Source organism: Crocodylus porosus, unplaced genomic scaffold (assembly GCF_001723895.1).
Source record: "Crocodylus porosus isolate Cpor-Errol unplaced genomic scaffold, CroPor_comp1, whole genome shotgun sequence".
NCBI classification, from domain to species: Eukaryota; Metazoa; Chordata; order Crocodylia; family Crocodylidae; genus Crocodylus; species Crocodylus porosus.
In genome coordinates, this window is record NW_017728914.1 from 35,096,311 (window position 1) to 35,114,804 (window position 18,494).

At 43.9% G+C, this 18,494-nt stretch overlaps 1 protein-coding gene across 1 annotated transcript in view; it reads left to right on the forward strand.

Annotated features, from left to right (window-relative positions):
- The window catches only part of GALNT10 (polypeptide N-acetylgalactosaminyltransferase 10), a 147,641-nt gene that overhangs the window by 92,069 nt on the left and 37,078 nt on the right, over positions 1–18,494 (forward strand). The window contains exons 4-6 of the mRNA XM_019534739.1: positions 2,787–2,889; positions 3,790–3,928; positions 8,310–8,476. Of these exons, the coding sequence (XP_019390284.1) occupies positions 2,787–2,889; positions 3,790–3,928; positions 8,310–8,476 (409 nt within the window). The remainder of the gene's footprint in view (positions 1–2,786; positions 2,890–3,789; positions 3,929–8,309; positions 8,477–18,494) is intronic.

The following is an 18,494-nucleotide window of genomic DNA, read 5'->3' on the forward strand; positions in this document are numbered from 1 at the left end:
TCTGAAAGACTGGGAATAATTACAAATATGGCAGATGAGATGCATGGATTTCTTCATCATGGCAGGACAGAGCCTGGTGGTTTGTGTCACAAACTCATTCAGATTTTGGAGCCAAAAATAACTGGAGCTGCCTCTGCAGCAGCTTCATGCCATGAGAGTTGTTTTCTTCATCCTCCCTTGGCCTCTGCCACTGCTGAGCGGGATTTGTTCATGCAAAATGTAGATTTTACTTGCTAAGTCCATTAGAAAGGCCGAACTGTTGCTTAGATGCCCGAGCGACCATTGCCCAACATGTTCTGTTGTCGCCTTGAGGCGGCCGAGCTGGAAGGAAGCATCACATGCCGCCTCTGAAAGATGAATTCTGCATTTGACTTCCTGCACTCGCCTGCCCCCACCAAGGCCTTGATCTTGTTTAACTAAGTGACTCTGTCTTGCTTTCGGCTGTTGCTTGCAGATCCTCCAGATTGCCGCATGGTGTCATGTACTGAGTTCAGCCAGCGATCAGTCACAGTGGAGGGACTAATTTTGCTTGCACTTTCCTAGGGTGGCTGGTCCTTGGGGTTCTGCTGCATTCAAAGCTACTGATGCTGGGGGAAAACTTCCCGTGGTGTCTGCTTCTTGCTGGTATTGTGCGTGTGCTGCGCCAGCCTTGCCACAACCTTGGAAACCCTCTTAAAGTCCTTCCATGCGTGCTATTAGACCAAACCGAGTGGGTTGTTTTTTTTCCCCAACTATGCAGTTGGTGTAATAAAAGATATTGCATCTTCCCAAAGAACCTTGCCTGCGTCCTTAGACTCACATGACTACAACCAAAAGCCCAGCAAGTTTTAGATTTCGAGTGTATTATCACAATATCTCAGACCAGTGCCATGGAACCATTCCTGTTCTGTGGCATTGAAAGCATCGCTCTTAATGAGATGAAATAGCTTAGTTTCATGGGGTTCCTCCCACAGCACATGATGTCCAGGGGTCCTAAACCTGTCAGATGGGTAGATTGCCATGTGGTCAAGTGGCCCGAGTCTCTAGGTAGGCTTCCTGTCTCTGATCGGTTGTTCAATACAAGCCCAAAGCCTCGGTGACCATTGTCCTTGAGAGTATTTATTGGGGTAGGAAACAAAGAAGAGTGTCATGAGGGCATGGATTTTTCACAGCCAAATTGAGACATAAAATTGATGAGTTGGTAAGTTATTTGTTCAAGCAGAAGAGCCTTTTGCAGATGGGGGTTGCTATCAGGACAGGCAAGATGCTGAGCCAATGATTTTTTTGGCTGGCGTGAGCCAGCAGAATGCTGCATTATTCAGCCGCTGTGTAGAGAAGTAATGAAGCTGCTTGCATATGACTGAATAAGACCTGCTGACATCCAAAGCACTAGCTCCAGCCATGCTGGGATGACTTCTTTTATCTTCTGCCAATCATTAAGCGGGTGAAATTCCTTCAGCGCCCAAACCCCGCTATCCTTTTTGTGCACGCAAGACCAAAGCATGCGAGAAGGACCAAAATATTAGTTCCACTTTGGTGTGTTTTGTTCTTGGAGTAATAGGATTGTCTGAGAGGAACTCTGCACTTTTGGGAAAGTGGCGGTATGTAGAACGTAAGTCTGGCCTTATGATTTGAGGCTTTCGCAAGTAAGTTTGCTAAATGGTTCCTGCAAGAATTGAAATCCGAAGCATCTTTCTGATGCTTCTCTCCAGGCTGTGAGCTCCATCGCTTTCCTTTATTGTACTGACAGGAATTTTTATGTTAAAAGGGTACAGATGAAATAATGAAGACCTCTTTTAATGCATGCACATATCCGCACACTGCTTTCTGGCCTTTAAAATTTCTCCCAGCCTGCAGGGAAATAGCACCTCTTATTTTTTTTTTCCAGAAATTTGTAGAAGTATACACTGGGCAGGACAGGAGGATTTTAAAAAAAAAAAAACCAAACCCACAGCAGTTCTATAATTTCTTTGTTTTTAAATATCTGTGTATAGGATGTGGTTGCAACAAGCAATACATCTTTAATACATAGTGGTGTGTTACCACATCATATGAACATGTTTGGCAAAAACTAGATCTGTATCTGTTTTTTCCTAACTATACATATTTTTATTCTCCCCAAATTCAGGAGGAAACTTTCTGGGATGAGATTCATTAAAGTTTAGTCCCCGAATGTTACAATTTCTGCCTTTTTGAGCCTGAGTTCACCCTACCTCTTTATTCATCTGATCTTTCTCTTGCACACTCATATACCTGACGTGCTTGAAGTCTGCTCCTGAAATTCAAAAGCTATCATGAAAAGCAGCAGCTGTTCTGGGGTTCAAAACAGGGTCATGCCACATGTAAAAGCTTGCTATTAAGAGGAGCAGAGAGAGACTTAATGGACAGTTGCCTTAATCTTATTCATCTCTCTTGTTCTGATTTTATACAGTTATGATAGTATGCTTATTACTAATGATCCTAAAATAGATCACCCATTAAGAAGCTCTATTGCTAATTAAATAGGAAATAAGGCTTATTAGATATTTTAAAAATGAGAATTAGTTTTTAATGAACTCACAGATTAAAGATGTGGGTCCTGTAGCCATGATGGTACACACCAAACTTGGCCTCTTTGCAGCGAGGAAGAGTGGTTTGGGGGCAAGCAGAATGTGCCGGACAGCCTCGCTTCTCAAAAACTGCAAATGAAAGCTATCTTTTCCGCCAGGTTTGCCAGCCTTGAGGAGCGAGCTTGGCTCTTCACTGCATGGGTGTTGAAAAGGGACTGCAAATGCTTAATGCATCTCATCTTTTGTGTGTTTTCAAAGGGCTCGCACATGAGGCAGAGGAAAGACCTGTACTTTGGTGATGGACAAAGGAAAAAGGACTGGCATGATAAAGAAGCTATAAGGAGGGACTTGGAGCGCACAGGTGTGTAAGACCATACCTGTTTATTGACAACAGTTTATAAAATAGCACAGATCCTTTTTCAGCCAGAGGAAGGTGGAACGATGTGCTCAATGCCATGACCAGGGAGAGGTTCAGGACGCTGTTTTTCCACTCGCTCTTGCTAGTTCAGAAGTGGTAATGAATAATGCAGCAATTTGGGCTGTCTGTGGTGGTGCTCTGAGGTGAGTGATACTTTGGAAGAGAGAAGAAACAGGCATCTTTATGAACTGGACAGGTATGGTAGACCCAGGAAAGGAGAAGAAAGTGGGGGAGGAATCCTAGGAACACAAGTCCTTATAAAATCTGCTGTTTGCATAGTTCGAGGCTTAAATCCAAATGCTTAACTTCTCTTACAAAAGGGCTCCTGTGGGGAGGGATGCTATCTATACATTTCCATGTATTTGCACAAACTGTATCATTCTCCTTATAAGAGCTTTGTCAAGGTTGCTGTTGAATGTCAGCCTCTGTGCTGTGCTGAAGAACGAGGCAAAGATGAGGAATATTTATATCATGTGCAGGCACTTGCACCTGCGAATGAGAACAAACATTGCGGATCCAATTTCATTCCTTGTTGTCTTGAGCATCCCTTTAATTCTGGTGTCAGAATGAAGAGCTTAATGCTTCCTATTCTCACAGCCAAGTGGTTTATATCAAAACGTGCTACCATTTTTTTTTTTTTTTTTTAAAAAGGTAAATTGATGCATTCAGCTTAGTGCGAAGCATGTTTCAGAGCTCACAATTGGAGCTAATAGGCAGTGGTGTTGGAAGAGTTCTCAAACAACGGGAGATGACTGCTTTCCATTTGATTTATGGCTCAGGCTTTGGCCTGGTTAAATACTAATTAACGGTAATGATGCATGCTTGCTTTGTATCCATCCACAGGAAATGGAGAGCAAGGTAAACCATACCCAATGATGGACGCAGAGCGAGTGGACCAAGCGTACAGGGAAAATGGCTTCAATATCTTTGTCAGCGATAGAATTTCCCTTAATCGCTCTCTTCCAGACATCAGACACTCCAAGTGAGTACCACTGTGCACGTGCATGAATGAGAGAAGCCTTCAGTTGTATTCCTGTGGGAATTTATTCTCCCTTTCTTATCTTGGACTTTCCTATGTGTGAGCCTTTCAGAACAACAGTCCTGCTGCCTGCTATCCTGCTAAACAGTGCTGGGCGTGCTAATTGAGGCAAAAAAAAATAAGGGCACTTGCTTGTGGGTGCACCTGGACAGTGCTGATTGACCCCAGCAAACCTACATTTATATGCAGAGCAAATGCTCAGTGAGCAGTAGTAGTAGCTTCCCCAGCCACTTGCCAGTACATCTCAACCCTGACCTAGAAGTGTCCTGCCCTTCTGTCTTAACCGTGAGGTCGTTTTTGGTGCCAGTTTTAATTTTTTGAGACTACTGAAATGGCTAGCAACTGTAGCAGTTACACAGGGTAACTTCATTTTTAACTGTCCAGTGGAAAGTGGGTTTAAATGCCTGGCTTACTTGACAGATGACCCCAAAGAGCAGTCAAATAATGACTCTATTGCTAATTACCTGGTCTAGTTTTGCCCAAGTGACCAGTTGGAGGTAGCTGCAATTTTATAAACCATGAATTCCCTGTGCAGTTCTACCATGATTCGAGTTTCCCAATCTAGACGCATTTATCTAGGAGAGGATACTAATTTTTTGGAATGTGTCAACAAAATCTGAGCAATGTCATGAACTATGTTTAAAGGGAATTTAGTCAGAAATGCCAATGGCCTTATAGTAACCTTTTTCGGAGATTGTAAGGCTGGCCATAAAAACTGGTTCCGGCTGAACTGTTTGGATTTGAACTCAACATGTTAGGATGTCTTTTCCTTTTCATGAGTCATATTTGACTTTGAACTTAAAGGAGATTCTCCTTGGCAATTGGAATAAGTCTTGAGTGAGGATTTAAACCTTTTCTACTCAAAACCCTGCAGTGCTTTTTAATTGTAGAGTGCATGTGGTTCTTAATCATCTGAAGCTACCTTTAGCTATCGAATGCAAATTTCATCTATGAAAAGCGGCTTGGGGGTTTTTTTTTCTCATCCTGATGGCAGTAATTTCATCTAAGACATCTATACTTGAAAGCAAATTAGACTTGAGGTTTTTAAAACTTTTTTTTTTCTTTCTCAGTTTTATCTCACTAAATCTTAGGCTTTTTCAGGCACCAATCAGAGCAAAAATGAGCAGCCTGTGCAGATGCCTTCCTCAAATTATAAGTATAAAAAAAAAAAGGTGTTAATCCAGTCCCTCATAACTCATCATTTTGGGAGTGCAGCTCAAGTATTTGAAAGGAGAGGGATCAAATGGAGCATGTTAGGAGATCTTGTCTGGTTGATCTACTTTGAAAAACCCCTGAGTGAGCTTCAGTGAACTTGGACTCTGCTCAGCTTCTGTTTATTTGGGATTGTTTGGGGCTCAGAGGCTTTCTCAGTGTTAGGCAATGCCAGTCTCCCTTCACCTGACAATTTAATATATAGGCTCATCCCTAATGGCGCATAAGGGGCTGATGCTGACTCCTCACTACTATTTCCTTTCCTTTCTCTGTTTAAGATGTGGAAGTTCCAATTCCAGTCCCCAGTTGAAATTAGTAAGTGAAGTGTCTTGGTCTCCAGCTGTTTAAGCTGTCACAAGTGATACCAGGGTAGGGCATTCAGTTGTCTTCACCATGAAACAATCCCATCTCTTTCTTCAGTCCCATCTTACTTGCTACTTACCTCCTTCTCAGCTAATAAAGGAGGGAAGGACCTGATGGACAAAAATTTCATCCTAGAAGCAGATCCATCCCATGCACTGAAAGATGGGGATCCCTTAAGGAGAAAATATTTAGCAATCGTGTAAATAGTCAGTGCTATATACTGCAAGAACAACTTGGAAGGGATGGAGGGAGAATGGAGCTGGTGCAGGCAGCCCTGATTCTGTTCCCTCCAAACTCTAGTGTTTCACTTGGCAATGTGCTTTGCAGTATTTACTGCACGGAAGCCTGTAGTGACAGGACGATATATCTGATCCATTGAGCAGGGTTAAAATAGAGCTAAGGTAACAGGTTAATAATTGAAAAATCAAGCTGAGAGTAGCACTGAAAAGGGGAGAGTGCTGCAAATCCGTGCAGCATTTTATAAATACTTAATCTTCCATATGCAAACCAATTCAGGGCAGCTTTGCAGACTTCAGACAGAAGCAGTGTCTGAGTTAACTGGAAATGCTTCCATTCATCACAATATAAGGCTTCTGATCCCTGCTGAAGGGAACTTCGGCAGTCAGCAGTTGGGTGACCAATCGGTCGTTTCAGCAAAAATGCACCGCTACTGCTCTTGTGCACAGAATTAAAATATGCCTTTTTTTCCTATTGCTACTGCCAGTAGCAAACTGTATTTTTGTACAGAGTTGAAGTGTAGTTGGAGGACGTGAGCGATCTTAATGAAGTTGAGCCAGTTTTTCCCACCCTCCCCCAAATCGACCATCTGTAGTCTTCTCTGTCTGCAGCGTCAGTAGAGAAATGGCTGTTACAAAGCAAAGACTATTCCAGGAGGATGACTGATGTGCAGGCTTTGCTTGTTGTACCCAAACTATAAACGCTTAGCAAAGAATGAAGGGACAGGGTTTCCCAGTGCTGTGGAATTTATCGTTGATCACAAAGTTGCAATTGCTGAATCTTCTACAATTATGCAGCAAATCGTTTATCTCGTACAAGTTGGCATGCAGACCAACCAAGAGTTGCACAAGCTGTTATAAAGACACAACCTTCTGACCTATGCTTTATAGTCATCACTTGTCATCGACAGTAGTGCGATTGTGTTAAGACCATAAATACGAATATATTAATACAACAGAAATGAATGAATGGAAGATTCCCTGAAGGTTTCAGTTATGTTGCTGTCGCTATCTACAAAGCCATATGCAAGTCCCCAAGAGGCGATTCAAGCATTACTCAGGTACACCATCAATTTTTTGAGCGTTCATTGCTCTGTCTGTATTTGTGAGGAATGATGCTGAGCGCTCCCTCCCTGTACTCTGCACTGCTGCCAGCCAGCCTGCTTAATGATGGCTGTAATGACAAATGTGTTGACGCTGGCCTCAGAAGCACTCTTCCAAGTGGCACCTCCTCCTCCTACCCAGAGGCTCAAAGCTGCAAGAGAAAGAGATGCAATTATTTTGTTGCTTGTCTGTCCGTTGGTGGTAAAAATTCACAGCTTTCCCCTGAGCCTGTCAGAGCCCATTGGCCCTTCAGCCTCATCTGTAAGCGCAGGAGGCTTACAGACGAGATCCTAACAACCTGAAAGCCTGCCTTGTCTCTCCAGGTATTAGCAATGCCACATGGCTTGTAGTAAGAGGAGTAGGTAGACTTGATGCCCAATCCCTCAAGCCCCAGCTGAAAACCGAGAGCAGCAGAGAACCCTGCTCCTCTTTGCAAGCTAGTCTGATCATTTAAACGCAAGGAAGAAGAAAACTGAAACAGACCTTTCTGATCAGGAGGAAGCAGCTGGTTGAGCAGGCCTTGACAGCCCTTGGAAGCAAATCCAGCTCTTTGGAATATGTTTGCAGATGGAAAGAGGTTGGATAATAGGTGCTGTGGTTGGGTGACTAGAGGCAAAGCATGGGTTGCTTTCACAAAGGTTTGTGTTTAACCAGGTTTTCACACTACCCTGGAGATATTTGCCCCCTTTGGTTTAATAATAGGTATCCTCCTGAATGGCAGAAATTGGTCCCTGTGACTGTCTACAGGAATGCATTCCTACAGAACACTATCCCAAGTTAGATGTATAGATATAGATCTGTATCTAGATAGATAGATCTAGATCGTTATATTAATATTTAACTTGGGATAGTGTGTGTATATGTATATATAAATAATAGTGTGTGTGTATTTCCCTACCTTTTGGAAAGCAGCTGCTCAGGAAAGTCTCCATCCAGCTTGAAATGGCCAAGTTTCAGCTAGGTGAATATTAAAAGCAAAATTATAGTGTGGTATTAAGCCTCTGAAATGCAGGCCCTTTAAATTTGGGCAGCACTGAGCTTCTCAGCCTTTGAAATGATTCTTTTAGAGAAGTTGGTCTTTGAGACTTAAAGGAGAGGAACCAGAAAGTAGGCAAAAGACTTCTGTGTTTCGAGCTATAAAAGAAGCTACCTCTTAAAAGCAATTTTGGCCGGTGATGAGCTATCTTTGCACCTTAAATTTTCTCAGGTTAATGCCATTTAATTTTATGGAATGGGTACTTTTAGTCTGTTACTATAGAAAAATCACCACTGACTGATGAGAGTGGTGCTTTGTGGGTAAATATCCTAGCTATAATCGGGTGTTGAGGATTTATCCCGGTAATTGCTGTTGCAGTTCTGGTGAATTTTTTTTGCTTAGCTCATTGATACCTTTTTTTATCCATGTCTAGCTGCAAGAACAAGCTGTATCTGGAGAAGCTCCCAAACACTAGCGTGATAATCCCGTTCCACAATGAAGGATGGTCATCTCTTCTCCGGACAGTGCATAGTGTCCTAAATCGGTCCCCACCTGAGCTGATTGCGGAGATTGTGCTGGTGGATGATTTTAGTGACAGAGGTACAGTACTATCTCCCCTTACACCTACCTGACAAAATCCATAGAAGTATATTGTAGGGAAGCAGTTTGATATTTGCTGTGGGCCAAGCGTTAGGATTTCAATGTCTCCTGTGATATTTGCTAGTAGCATTAAGCCTTAAACCAAGATGAAAGTTGCATTTCCTTTTGCTGCTGCATGGCTTTAGTTGGTGATGGCATCAGAAGTGCTTCATGGTGCTGCATAAATGCTTGGTTTGTTGCTAAGTAAAAAAAGATGCATGCACATTTTTTTTTTCAGCACGTGTTGGCATGTACGATGGAAGATCTGCTCCTACACACTTCGCATGCAGTTCCTTAAATGTTGATTCCCTGTTTGCATTTTGAGTTTTTTCTTCCCCTGTACAAGAGATTTGCAGTTTTGGTGTGAATTTCTGAAGCCCATTTGCCAGGATCAGTTTTTGTGCGTTAACCTCTGTAGAAACGTTTGGAAAATCCACAACACGCATGTCTTGGCTTTGTATCCTCCACACTTGCCTCCATTTCTCCCTTACCCTTTCATTCCTCTTTCAAGTGCACAAAACCTCAAGGAGTGGAGATTGCACTGTCTGAGAACATTTGGTTAAGTGTTGCTAGAGTTGGTTAAGTGTAGCCCGTAGGTTGGGACTGACCTCCCACTTGCCTATGGCGTGCAAGTGTCTTGTCTCGGCAAACTGCTCAGCAAGAATTTCGCGGTGCAACCCCAGGGTGAACAGTTGCTTTCTTCCCATCTTTGTTTCTACAGACCCATAAAATTGTTTCCTGCTTCTGCCCTAATTGAAGTACAGAGAGGCAGATTTGACACCTTGGGACACATAGCCACCATAAGTTAAGCAAGTGGCATACGTGGCGCATCACCAGAAAATACAGCGAGCCTTGTGGTTGCAACTCTGGAGCTTAATTTGCACTTGTGCCAGTCTCATTACAAAAGATCTTATGCTTTCTGAACTGTTTGGGCCACCCTGTGCTATGCTGTACAAATTAAGCTGTAGCTTAAGTAGAAGGGATAAAATAAAGGCTAGTAGCTTTTATGCTTCATGGCATAAAGTGACTATCATAGGAAAGGATTAATTCCTCACCCTCCAGTGTATTATACAGTTGAAAACCTCACGGAGTTTATACTTACTGATGCATCCAGCATTGTCCGTAGTTGGAGATGATAGAGCAGCTTTGTTGGCTCATCTGACTGGTCTACTAATTATTCAGTTTTCTCTATTTTAATTCTTAAAGAAGATAAAGTCTCCGGCTTATTTGCTTTAAGGTTCTCTTAAAGCTCTTCTATACAGATGTGCACAAGGAACGCAGGGCTCTGTTTTTGAGAGAGGTTTCCAAGGGAAAAAATCCTGAGGTGAGACATGGCTCCTATGCTTCTGAAATGCATGTAAAAAATGCCCTCTGAAACCAGCCAGTGCATAACTGACCTGTCCCATTGCCCAATAGCTACACTAATTCTTCTGAAGTGTAACTTCCAGTAGCTTGCGGGCATAACATGGTACTTTTGAAAAGCTCATTAAGCTGTAGTTACGTGGCTTCGGTGACATTTAAAGCATTTTGAGACTAGGAAGAAAATGCGCTTTCAGTAGGACCTCTCTGCTGCTTTTCAGTGTAGCACACTAGAGGCAGGTTAGTTGTAACCAGACCAAACACCAGTTTGATTTTCTACTGCCTGGTTAATCTTGCACAGGAGGACGGCTTCTGTCTAGGATGGAGAACATTTTTGTTTCTCTTCAAAACTTCATTCTTCTGTTCTGCACAGTGGCTTTTCTTGCTGGCTTCATCTGCTTTGACACCAATTGGTATTCTCCCTTAACCTCCCTGAAATGACTGCCAAATCCCTTCCTCTCTCTTTAAATAGAATTCTTCTGAGGAGGCAAAAGCAGCAACAAATCCTGAAATGGGCAGCTTGGATTCAGTTGTGTGCCTCTGTATTAAAAATTCATCCAAGACTGGCCCTGGGACTGAACAGTCAAAAAGTGAACAGCTGAAAAATAACTGCTGTGCATCTCTCCAGCAAAGCTTTCCCCTTCAAGTATTTAAAGGGCTGTGTCGCTTCACTGGGCTCAGCCCCAGTCTGCACACTGACATCGCTACAGGCTTGCCCGAACGTGAAAATGGCTGAGAATCGGAGACCGTGCATCTCGAGACTTATGACAGCTGGCTGGGCTGTGCCAGCACGTAAATAAGTGGGTGAGAGCGGTTGTATGCAAAACCCCCAACTTATTGATCTGTTTTAAATCCGAGCAAATTCAGTCTGCTAAAATTTGAACACTCCTAAGAGTTGTGAGTAATGGCTCAGAGCCTTGAATGAGGCAGGTCTGGAAAAACTAAAAGTGACTCTCCGGTGGCTGTGCCAGTCATTAGCCCCATGTGCTTCTGCCAATCCCTCCCGAATTGCTGCCCTCCTTTTAATGCTGTTGTGATCAGGACTCTCTTGTGAAAAACATGGTATAAATAGTGAGTGAACCTTGTTCCAAAAAGCTCACAGCCCACAGAAGAAAGGCACATAGCAGGTGCAAAGAGCAACAGGCACACAGTGGATGTGGAGCGGGGCAGGGGTTCATGCATATTTGTAGGGATTTTTTTTAAGAGGATTTTGTCCAGAGGTCACTCCCGTAAGCAGTATAATAAAATACTGCATACTGCACTCTGCAGCCGAATACTTGAGTTTTCTGAACTTGAGAGCACCTGTGCGCTGTCTCCTTGATTTGTCTTTTAGTAACAGCCCTTTAAAAAGCTGCACAGCTGCAGTGAAGCTGGTTGGGCATGGAGCCCCCAATCCAAGCATTTTGTGCTGTGCTGCTGAGCACAGGGCTTTCCCACGCTCACCTGGGCATTTCCCTGTTTCTGGCTCAGCTGTGCCATTAAGTTAGTGCAAGTTTGTCTGCAAAGAAAGATGGCTTACATTTCTCACTTATTTTTGTGCCACTTTCTTTTCTTTCTCAGCTTCTCCATAGATAAGAAAATCTTTATATTTCAGGATAAAATGCTACAGCAAGGGGGATCCCATTTACGATTAACATAGTTGGTATGGAAACATGGCGAGAGCAGCCACAAGTTATTTTCCCTGCCAGATATTTAATATATCTCTTTTCATCCATGTTGAGCTTCCAGCTGAAGGAGCGCTTAGGAGTTACTGGTGCCAGGGTGTATGGGGAGATGGGGAAGGCGACTGATGAGCTGGCAGAAGTGGTTATGAAATGGAAGAAATACAAATTTGGGTTTAATTGGTAGCTGCCATACTGCGGTCTGCAGCCTGCCATGAGAGCCAACTGCTTTGTCGTGTACTAATGGAGCTCTCAAACTAATGAATCATGGAAGTGTCAGCAGCTATTTATTTCTTAATTTGCTGGGGAGGGAGACAGTTTTGTGACCTTTAGCACTATACATTTTTCAACCCAAAACAGGTTGCTCTGACTGCACCAGGCTTTTTTAATATCTTGCAGGGAAAGCCTTACTAAGCAGGATTTTTGAAATGTTCAATTTCTCACTCCACTACCTCCTTCTTTTGCAAATACAATGCTCTGTGCTTTTCACCCCTGCTGCTTTCCTATGCCCATAGCATAATGGAGCCGATCAGAAGCTATTCTGATCAAGCACATCAGCCAATAACCCATGGGTTGATCAGGATACTCTCTAAAAACATGTTGTTTAAATGGTCACTGTTGGAAAGTGCACTTAAATATTTACTGAGGGTTTTGCACCATTGTGGGAGTGCCCAGCTTGCTTTGCTGCACTCTTAAGTTGCCGTTCTTGTTGACACAGGGCCTCTTCTTTGGCCTGTTGTGTGGAATTTGTGGCCCTAACTTCCTTCACCATGTTGTCATGATCCAAAGAGGGATTATGAAACAGTAGTTAAAACAATTAATTTAGCCTCTCAACTCTGTTGTTGAAAAATTGTGACTTGGAGCTGTTATTTGAAATCTGCTTCTACCTCAGGGGTGGGCAAAATAAAGCCCAGGGACCGGATCCAGCCCGCCAGGCCATTCTACCTGACCTGTGGGGCCCCTAAAAAATTTAGAAAATTAGTATTTATTTGCTCCTGGCTGCTTGTCAAAGATGACAGGAGACGGGGGCAGTAGGACCCAGGGGATACCAGTGGCAGGACCCAGCAGCTAGGCCTGCCCAGCCCCACCCCACCCCCAACCAGAAGTCCCTGCCTAGCACCAGAGAGGAAAATGTGGCCCTTGACAGCTTGCCAAAACTCGGTAAGCGGCTCTCCACCCGAAATAATTGCCTGCCTGTTTTCTACCTGGACACAGCTGGTTGCCAGCATTTAAGCCACATTCCTGGTAAGGCAACCAGAGCATTATAGTCCTCATGCTGTTTCCTGATGAACCAAAACATCTGTATGTCTGTTCCTGAATAGAAAAGAACGCTTTCCTTAGGTGCTAGAAAAGCACCCTTTCCTTGGACACATTTGCAATAATTTAGCAAGTACCACAAATGTTTGACATTTAAAGTAGATTCAGTTGCTTCTGTTAGCTGCAATGGAGGAGCACTAAAATGTCGTTGGAAGATGGGGCCCCAATCTGTCCAGCATACACCTCCCAGCAGACACTTTGGTATTCAGTTGAGTGTGCAGGTAGAGAGACTTAACAGGACTCGTGCATTTCCCAGGCCCCACACACATCCACTTCATTATTGCAGGTGCTCATAAACCTAATAGCATCAGCCCTTCTGGGTGAGCAGAAAATCCAGATGCCTGAAGCATGCATCATGATTTCAGAATTCCTGATCATAAAGCTTAGCTAAGGTCGCTCTACATGGATTTATGGCTTCATGTTTTAATTTCAACAGTGATTCATTAATTCTGATCTGAGTTAAATTAAGCTCTTTCATATCCTGGCTTGCGGAACACTAATTACATCCCTGTGAGCCTATTGTTATCAGAATGGCCTTAAGTCAACGAAGAGTCTCTTTTTCTTCCTCCCCCCTCCGATGTACATCATGCATCTCCTGGGGACGGTCAGATGTCGAATTTGTTTGCCTTTTGATTGCTTTATAATGCTGCTGACTGGTAAAAGTGTCCATACTACTGTATGGGGGAGGTGGGCGAGGAGTTAATATGCAAACCAGCTTTGCTTTTGCTTGGGTCATGGCCGAGGGAGCTAGTTATTTCTAGGTCGCTGGTCAGAGCCAGGTCCTGACGGCAAAAGGTCAGAAGCTGTGATCCACCTGTGCCTCTTGGTCCTGTGTGAAGCAAATAGTTTGTTTCCTGTGTATGCCTGTGCAGTTACACCATCCGTATTGCATGAGCTGTCCTCTTGACTGCATTTCCACCCCCAGGAGCTTGCGGTTAGTTCACAAAGGGACTGAATGGAAATAGGAGTAGTATTCACACTGCCAGCAGCATGTAGACACAATGCAGTTACTCTGGGGTCATTTGCTCTGGATTTTCCTCTCCCAAATTAGCTTCCCTTAACAGGTACATGCCTGCCAAGTTGGGAAGCTACCCCTCCTATGCTGAGGTTGCGCAGCCTGGTCTGACGGACATCAGCCTCTGGCTCCTCCTTTCTCCTCCCTTGTCTGTGGAGCATCGTAGCACTTGCAGCTGGGAAACACTCCGTGAGCTACCGTTATGTGCCAGCAGTCAAACTCTTCTGTCCCGTCGGTGGTGCGTGTTGTTCGTGTTCTTTCACAAGCAAAAACGCTTCCAGCTGGGGACGAGACTTGAACGCCAGCAGTGCTGTTTTCAGGGAAGGGGAAACTTTGGAGTTAGTGAGTTGGAACATCTTGGAAGATGACACTGAATTAACTGCTACACTTGTGCCTGCCCATAATTCTCATTGCCACACTTATCCCAGAGAAGAAGTTGAGTCAGTCATCAAGAAGAAAAACAATCTAGGGGAGCCTGTGGTCTCTGAAATGCTACAGTAGTTACCGGCATATAAATTTTTCTGTCTGGAATGAAACAGCCTCGGATTTGGCAGCCTCGTCGTAAATGCAAAACATGGTGTATTTCTCCCTGTTCACCTTTCATAGCACTGGAAACTTTTAAATTATTCAAGACGAAGCTTTACTGTCTGCTGGAGGGCTGTGATGTAATTGCTGAAAATCATTTGAAGAGCTGTCTTGCTGTGCAAGCTGGCTTTTTTAAAAAAAACACACCATGTGCAAATGGAAATGTATAAACCACGCGGGGGGTTCGCAAGCGCCTCTGATAAATCCTATTTATTTCACTACGCAGCTCAATAGAAGAGAAATCAATGGCTTTTGCTCGGCATTGAAACTCTGTACATCAGTCACATTTCGATGCTCAGTCACTTGCCCGATGACTAATGTCCCTCGCTTTTAATGCAGCTCGCTCGCTTTTAATGCAGCTTTTGTGCAACTGGCACAGCGTGCAAGATTTGGGGATCGCCCCTTGTTAAGGAATGAGAATTAGAGCATCACTTAGGACTCATGGCAGTGTTGTACCTTTGTTTGCACAGATCAAATATGAGACTAATAAAACTGAGAGCAGGCGTTCAAAGTGAGCTAAAAGGTCAAGTGAGGGGAGAGCGAACATGGTGGTTTTGCTTTTTTTGTGTGCATGTATGTTCGTAATGGTCAAAAAAAGGGGGTTTGGGGTAAGTGCAAGGGATGGGACAGCAGTAACCTAAGGTTTTATTCCTGCCTCTGGGACTGGGTGGGGGCTCTCCTTGGGTAACCCCTTGACCTTGCACCTCCTGGAAGCTGGAACTGAGCTTTTTCCCTCTCTGTTGCCTAAAACTGACACTTTCTTTGGATCCTCTGAACTTTCTCATCTACCTCCAAGAGGGTTTTTTGTTCTGTTTTTTGCTGTGCAAATACAGCTGGAGAGTCATGGGAATATCTGTCCTTCTAGCCTCCCCCCACTCCCATTCCCACCACCACCCCACCCTGTTGCCTTGCCTTCACCACTTCTTCCAGGTTTTATTTCAACAGCAAGCTGTGTTGAGTATTATAGACCTTGCCATTTACTGGGGACCTCGGTGCTCTAAGTTCTAGTTGCATATTTGTCCCAAAACTTTGAAAAGCATCTTGAAAATGCTCTTGCCACCTCGGGGACAGCAGCTCTTTTCTCCGTTACCGCCTTCTGCATGCTCCGGCCTCGTAACCCTTTCCAGCTTCGCCCCACGTTCTTGCCTTGTTTGTATATCATTCAGGGGAAGGCCCGATTTACCTTGGGTGGCTCTGTCACCCGTTGGGCCAGAGATGCTCGCGACCAGTCCCTTTGTCCTCATTCGTCTTGTTAGTCTCCTTCCTTCCTGTCCTCTTAACAGCGATTTTTATAGATGCACAAAGAGAATTGCCTGAATAGGAAAGCCGGTGTGGGCAAGGCTGTTTGGGCAGTTGCAGCCATGTGGTAGTCTGCTTTCTCTCCAGCGAGCCCAGGTGTCAGAGGCGGGTAGGCGCTGTCAGAGGCAGCATGCCTCGAACCTACGGCCCGTCTGACAGCTGCGCAACATCAGGTGTGTTTCGAAGACGGCCCGCGTCCATTAGACGTGAGTGCCGGGGTTTAATTGAGAGAAACCATGTTTTTAATATCTCAAATGGGGAAAGGTTTAATGCTTTAATTTCTTTTTAATCTTTAAATGGAATGGCAAAGGATTTACCTAGCTAAAAGGATTATCTTTTCATCTGTAGACACAGCCATTTTACAAGGCCGGCTTTTCTCTCTCTCTCTCTTAGATGCACTGGAGTGCATGCGGTTAGTACATCTTTATAAATGTGCAGCAATTATACTTAGATCACAATTGCCTGTTGCCAGTTTGTCCTTACTAAATGTTGAATTAATCCTTTTAAGTTTTTTTTTTTTTCTTTTTTAACCCTTAAAATGCTCTCCACTCACCATTGATATAAATCACACTAACATGGTGCCTCTTCTAAAAATGTTTTTTATGCCAACAGTCTGTTTTTTTTAACATTATTGTATTCTGTGTTAAAGGATGTCAGCCTGTCTTTATTAGCAATGCCTAGTAACAAAACTCTCAGTTACTGCTCAGAGGTTGCTTTCTCTAAGGACCTGTCAAAAGATCAATTTCCTTTTCTTTTTTGTAAATTAAAAGTCAAAGAATGAAAGCAGTTGTCTTCCCTTGGGAAGTAGTTCTAGACTCCTTCAAATTTATTTTGACTCCTAGAAGGCTCCTGGATACGTTTTAAAGAGATGTGTGCCCTTGTCTTGTGCATGCCACGCTTGATTGACACTCTCGGATATTGAAGGAAACTGGAAATGTGACCAAATTGGACATTCCTAGGCTTGTCTTTTATACAAGTGGATTTCTTTGTTATTGTAGAACATATTCTTGCTAATATTTTTGTGTCAAACCACCAGCCTCCCATTGCCTGTTTCTGGGCTCAGTACCTTATACTGAGATCTGACAGTGGGTGTGAGAGGTAGTTAATCGCATTAGTCTGAAGTCAGGCAGAAGGCAGGGAAGAGATGCACTTTATAGACTAATTAAATCGGAGACATATAGCCTAAGCTTTCATGAGCCTAAGTTCATTTCATCAGATGCTGTGAAAGGACTCGCACAAAGCAGCACATCAGGTAGAAAGTGTGATTTGAATAGAAAAATGGGGTGGACAGAGGGGGCGGGATGGGGAGAGGCAAACAAGTAATAAACCCGTAGGGACAAAGGTTTCCCAAAAGCTAATCTGGGTAATGGGCTAAGAATCGGTAGTCCTTGTTTAGACCGCACCTAACACAGTCCGGTCTGTGGATGGCTCCTTGTTTTGCAGCTTCATAGTTGGGTTTGTTTTTAAAGTTTTGCCGTATAAATCGGAGGTCAGCGATGGAAAGTCCAGGAAGTTAAAGTGTTCTGCCACAGCCTTGTGTGTCTTGCTAGACTGGACGTCAGATTGATGTCCATTCACTCATTCACACGGAGGTCTCTCCGTCTGCCCAACATAGACAGCAGAGGAGCACTGTCAGCAGGTGACAGCGTATAGGAGCTCAGAGCTGCAGGTGAATGAGCTTTGAATGTTATGATCCATGTTGTTCGGTCCAGCTTGCATTGCAAGGTCTGCTACTTCAGTGAGAATCAGGGTTTACTTGCCTGTTTTTGAGAGATGCCATTCAAGGTAGGGGGAAGCCTGTCTCAGCTTTGTTCCTCGTGACTACCTTGAGACGGCCGTCATTTTCCGGGAGGGGTTGGAGGACGCGAATGATGCATTGAAGCTGGGGCTGTAGATGACAACCAGAGGGATTCTGCTATTGCCCTCATCGTGCAGCTGGTTTTGTAGGTGGGAGCAGAGTATTGGAGCCAGAGTTGGTGATCAGAGCTGCAATGATCTGAAGTCGTATGCAAACACTGCAAGCCCTTAAGCGCTTTAGAAGGAAGGTGCTGAATGCATTCACCATTTGTGTTAAGAAAGTACTTTTACCGGTGTGGAGATGGCTAATTGAAGGTTATGTTTGGTTGGGGATCTCATCTTCAAAAGGGATCATTGCTGCAAGTCTAATGAGCCTCAGGCCCATAAATCACCTGAGCACTTTTTGGAAATGTTACCCACTGTCTAGAAGCAGTGGTCATTCTCTACATTGCAGCAGCATTGCTAAGAGGCAGCAGATCACTTATTGGCACGGTAGTAAAATTTGTGAACTAAGCAAGTCTGGCATCCTGGGGTGTCCCAGCTAAGTTAGCTAATGGTCCAGCGTGGATGCTTGCCTTGCCTTGCAGAGAGTCTAACTAATTTATTCTCCCCGTCTCCTCCCTCTGACTGCTATTTTATAGATGTGACTTTAGATTCCTGTTAATAACCAGTCGATCTGGCACTGGATCCAAAATCCACTGTAGCAATATGATCTCATTTGACAGACATTTCATCTTGGAGTAATAGTGCTTCATTCTTTATGTGAACTCTTCCAACCTAGAAGATGGTTAGTATTATTTCTGCGCCCAAATGTGCGTATGCCTTGACAGAAAGTCATTGAAATGAGAACTGGAGCATTTAAAATCTCATAAATAGCCAGAGAGCATTAAAAATGTTGTCTGGGTTCCCAGGCATGTGAAAGGAGGCGCGAGCGTTGAGAGAGCCC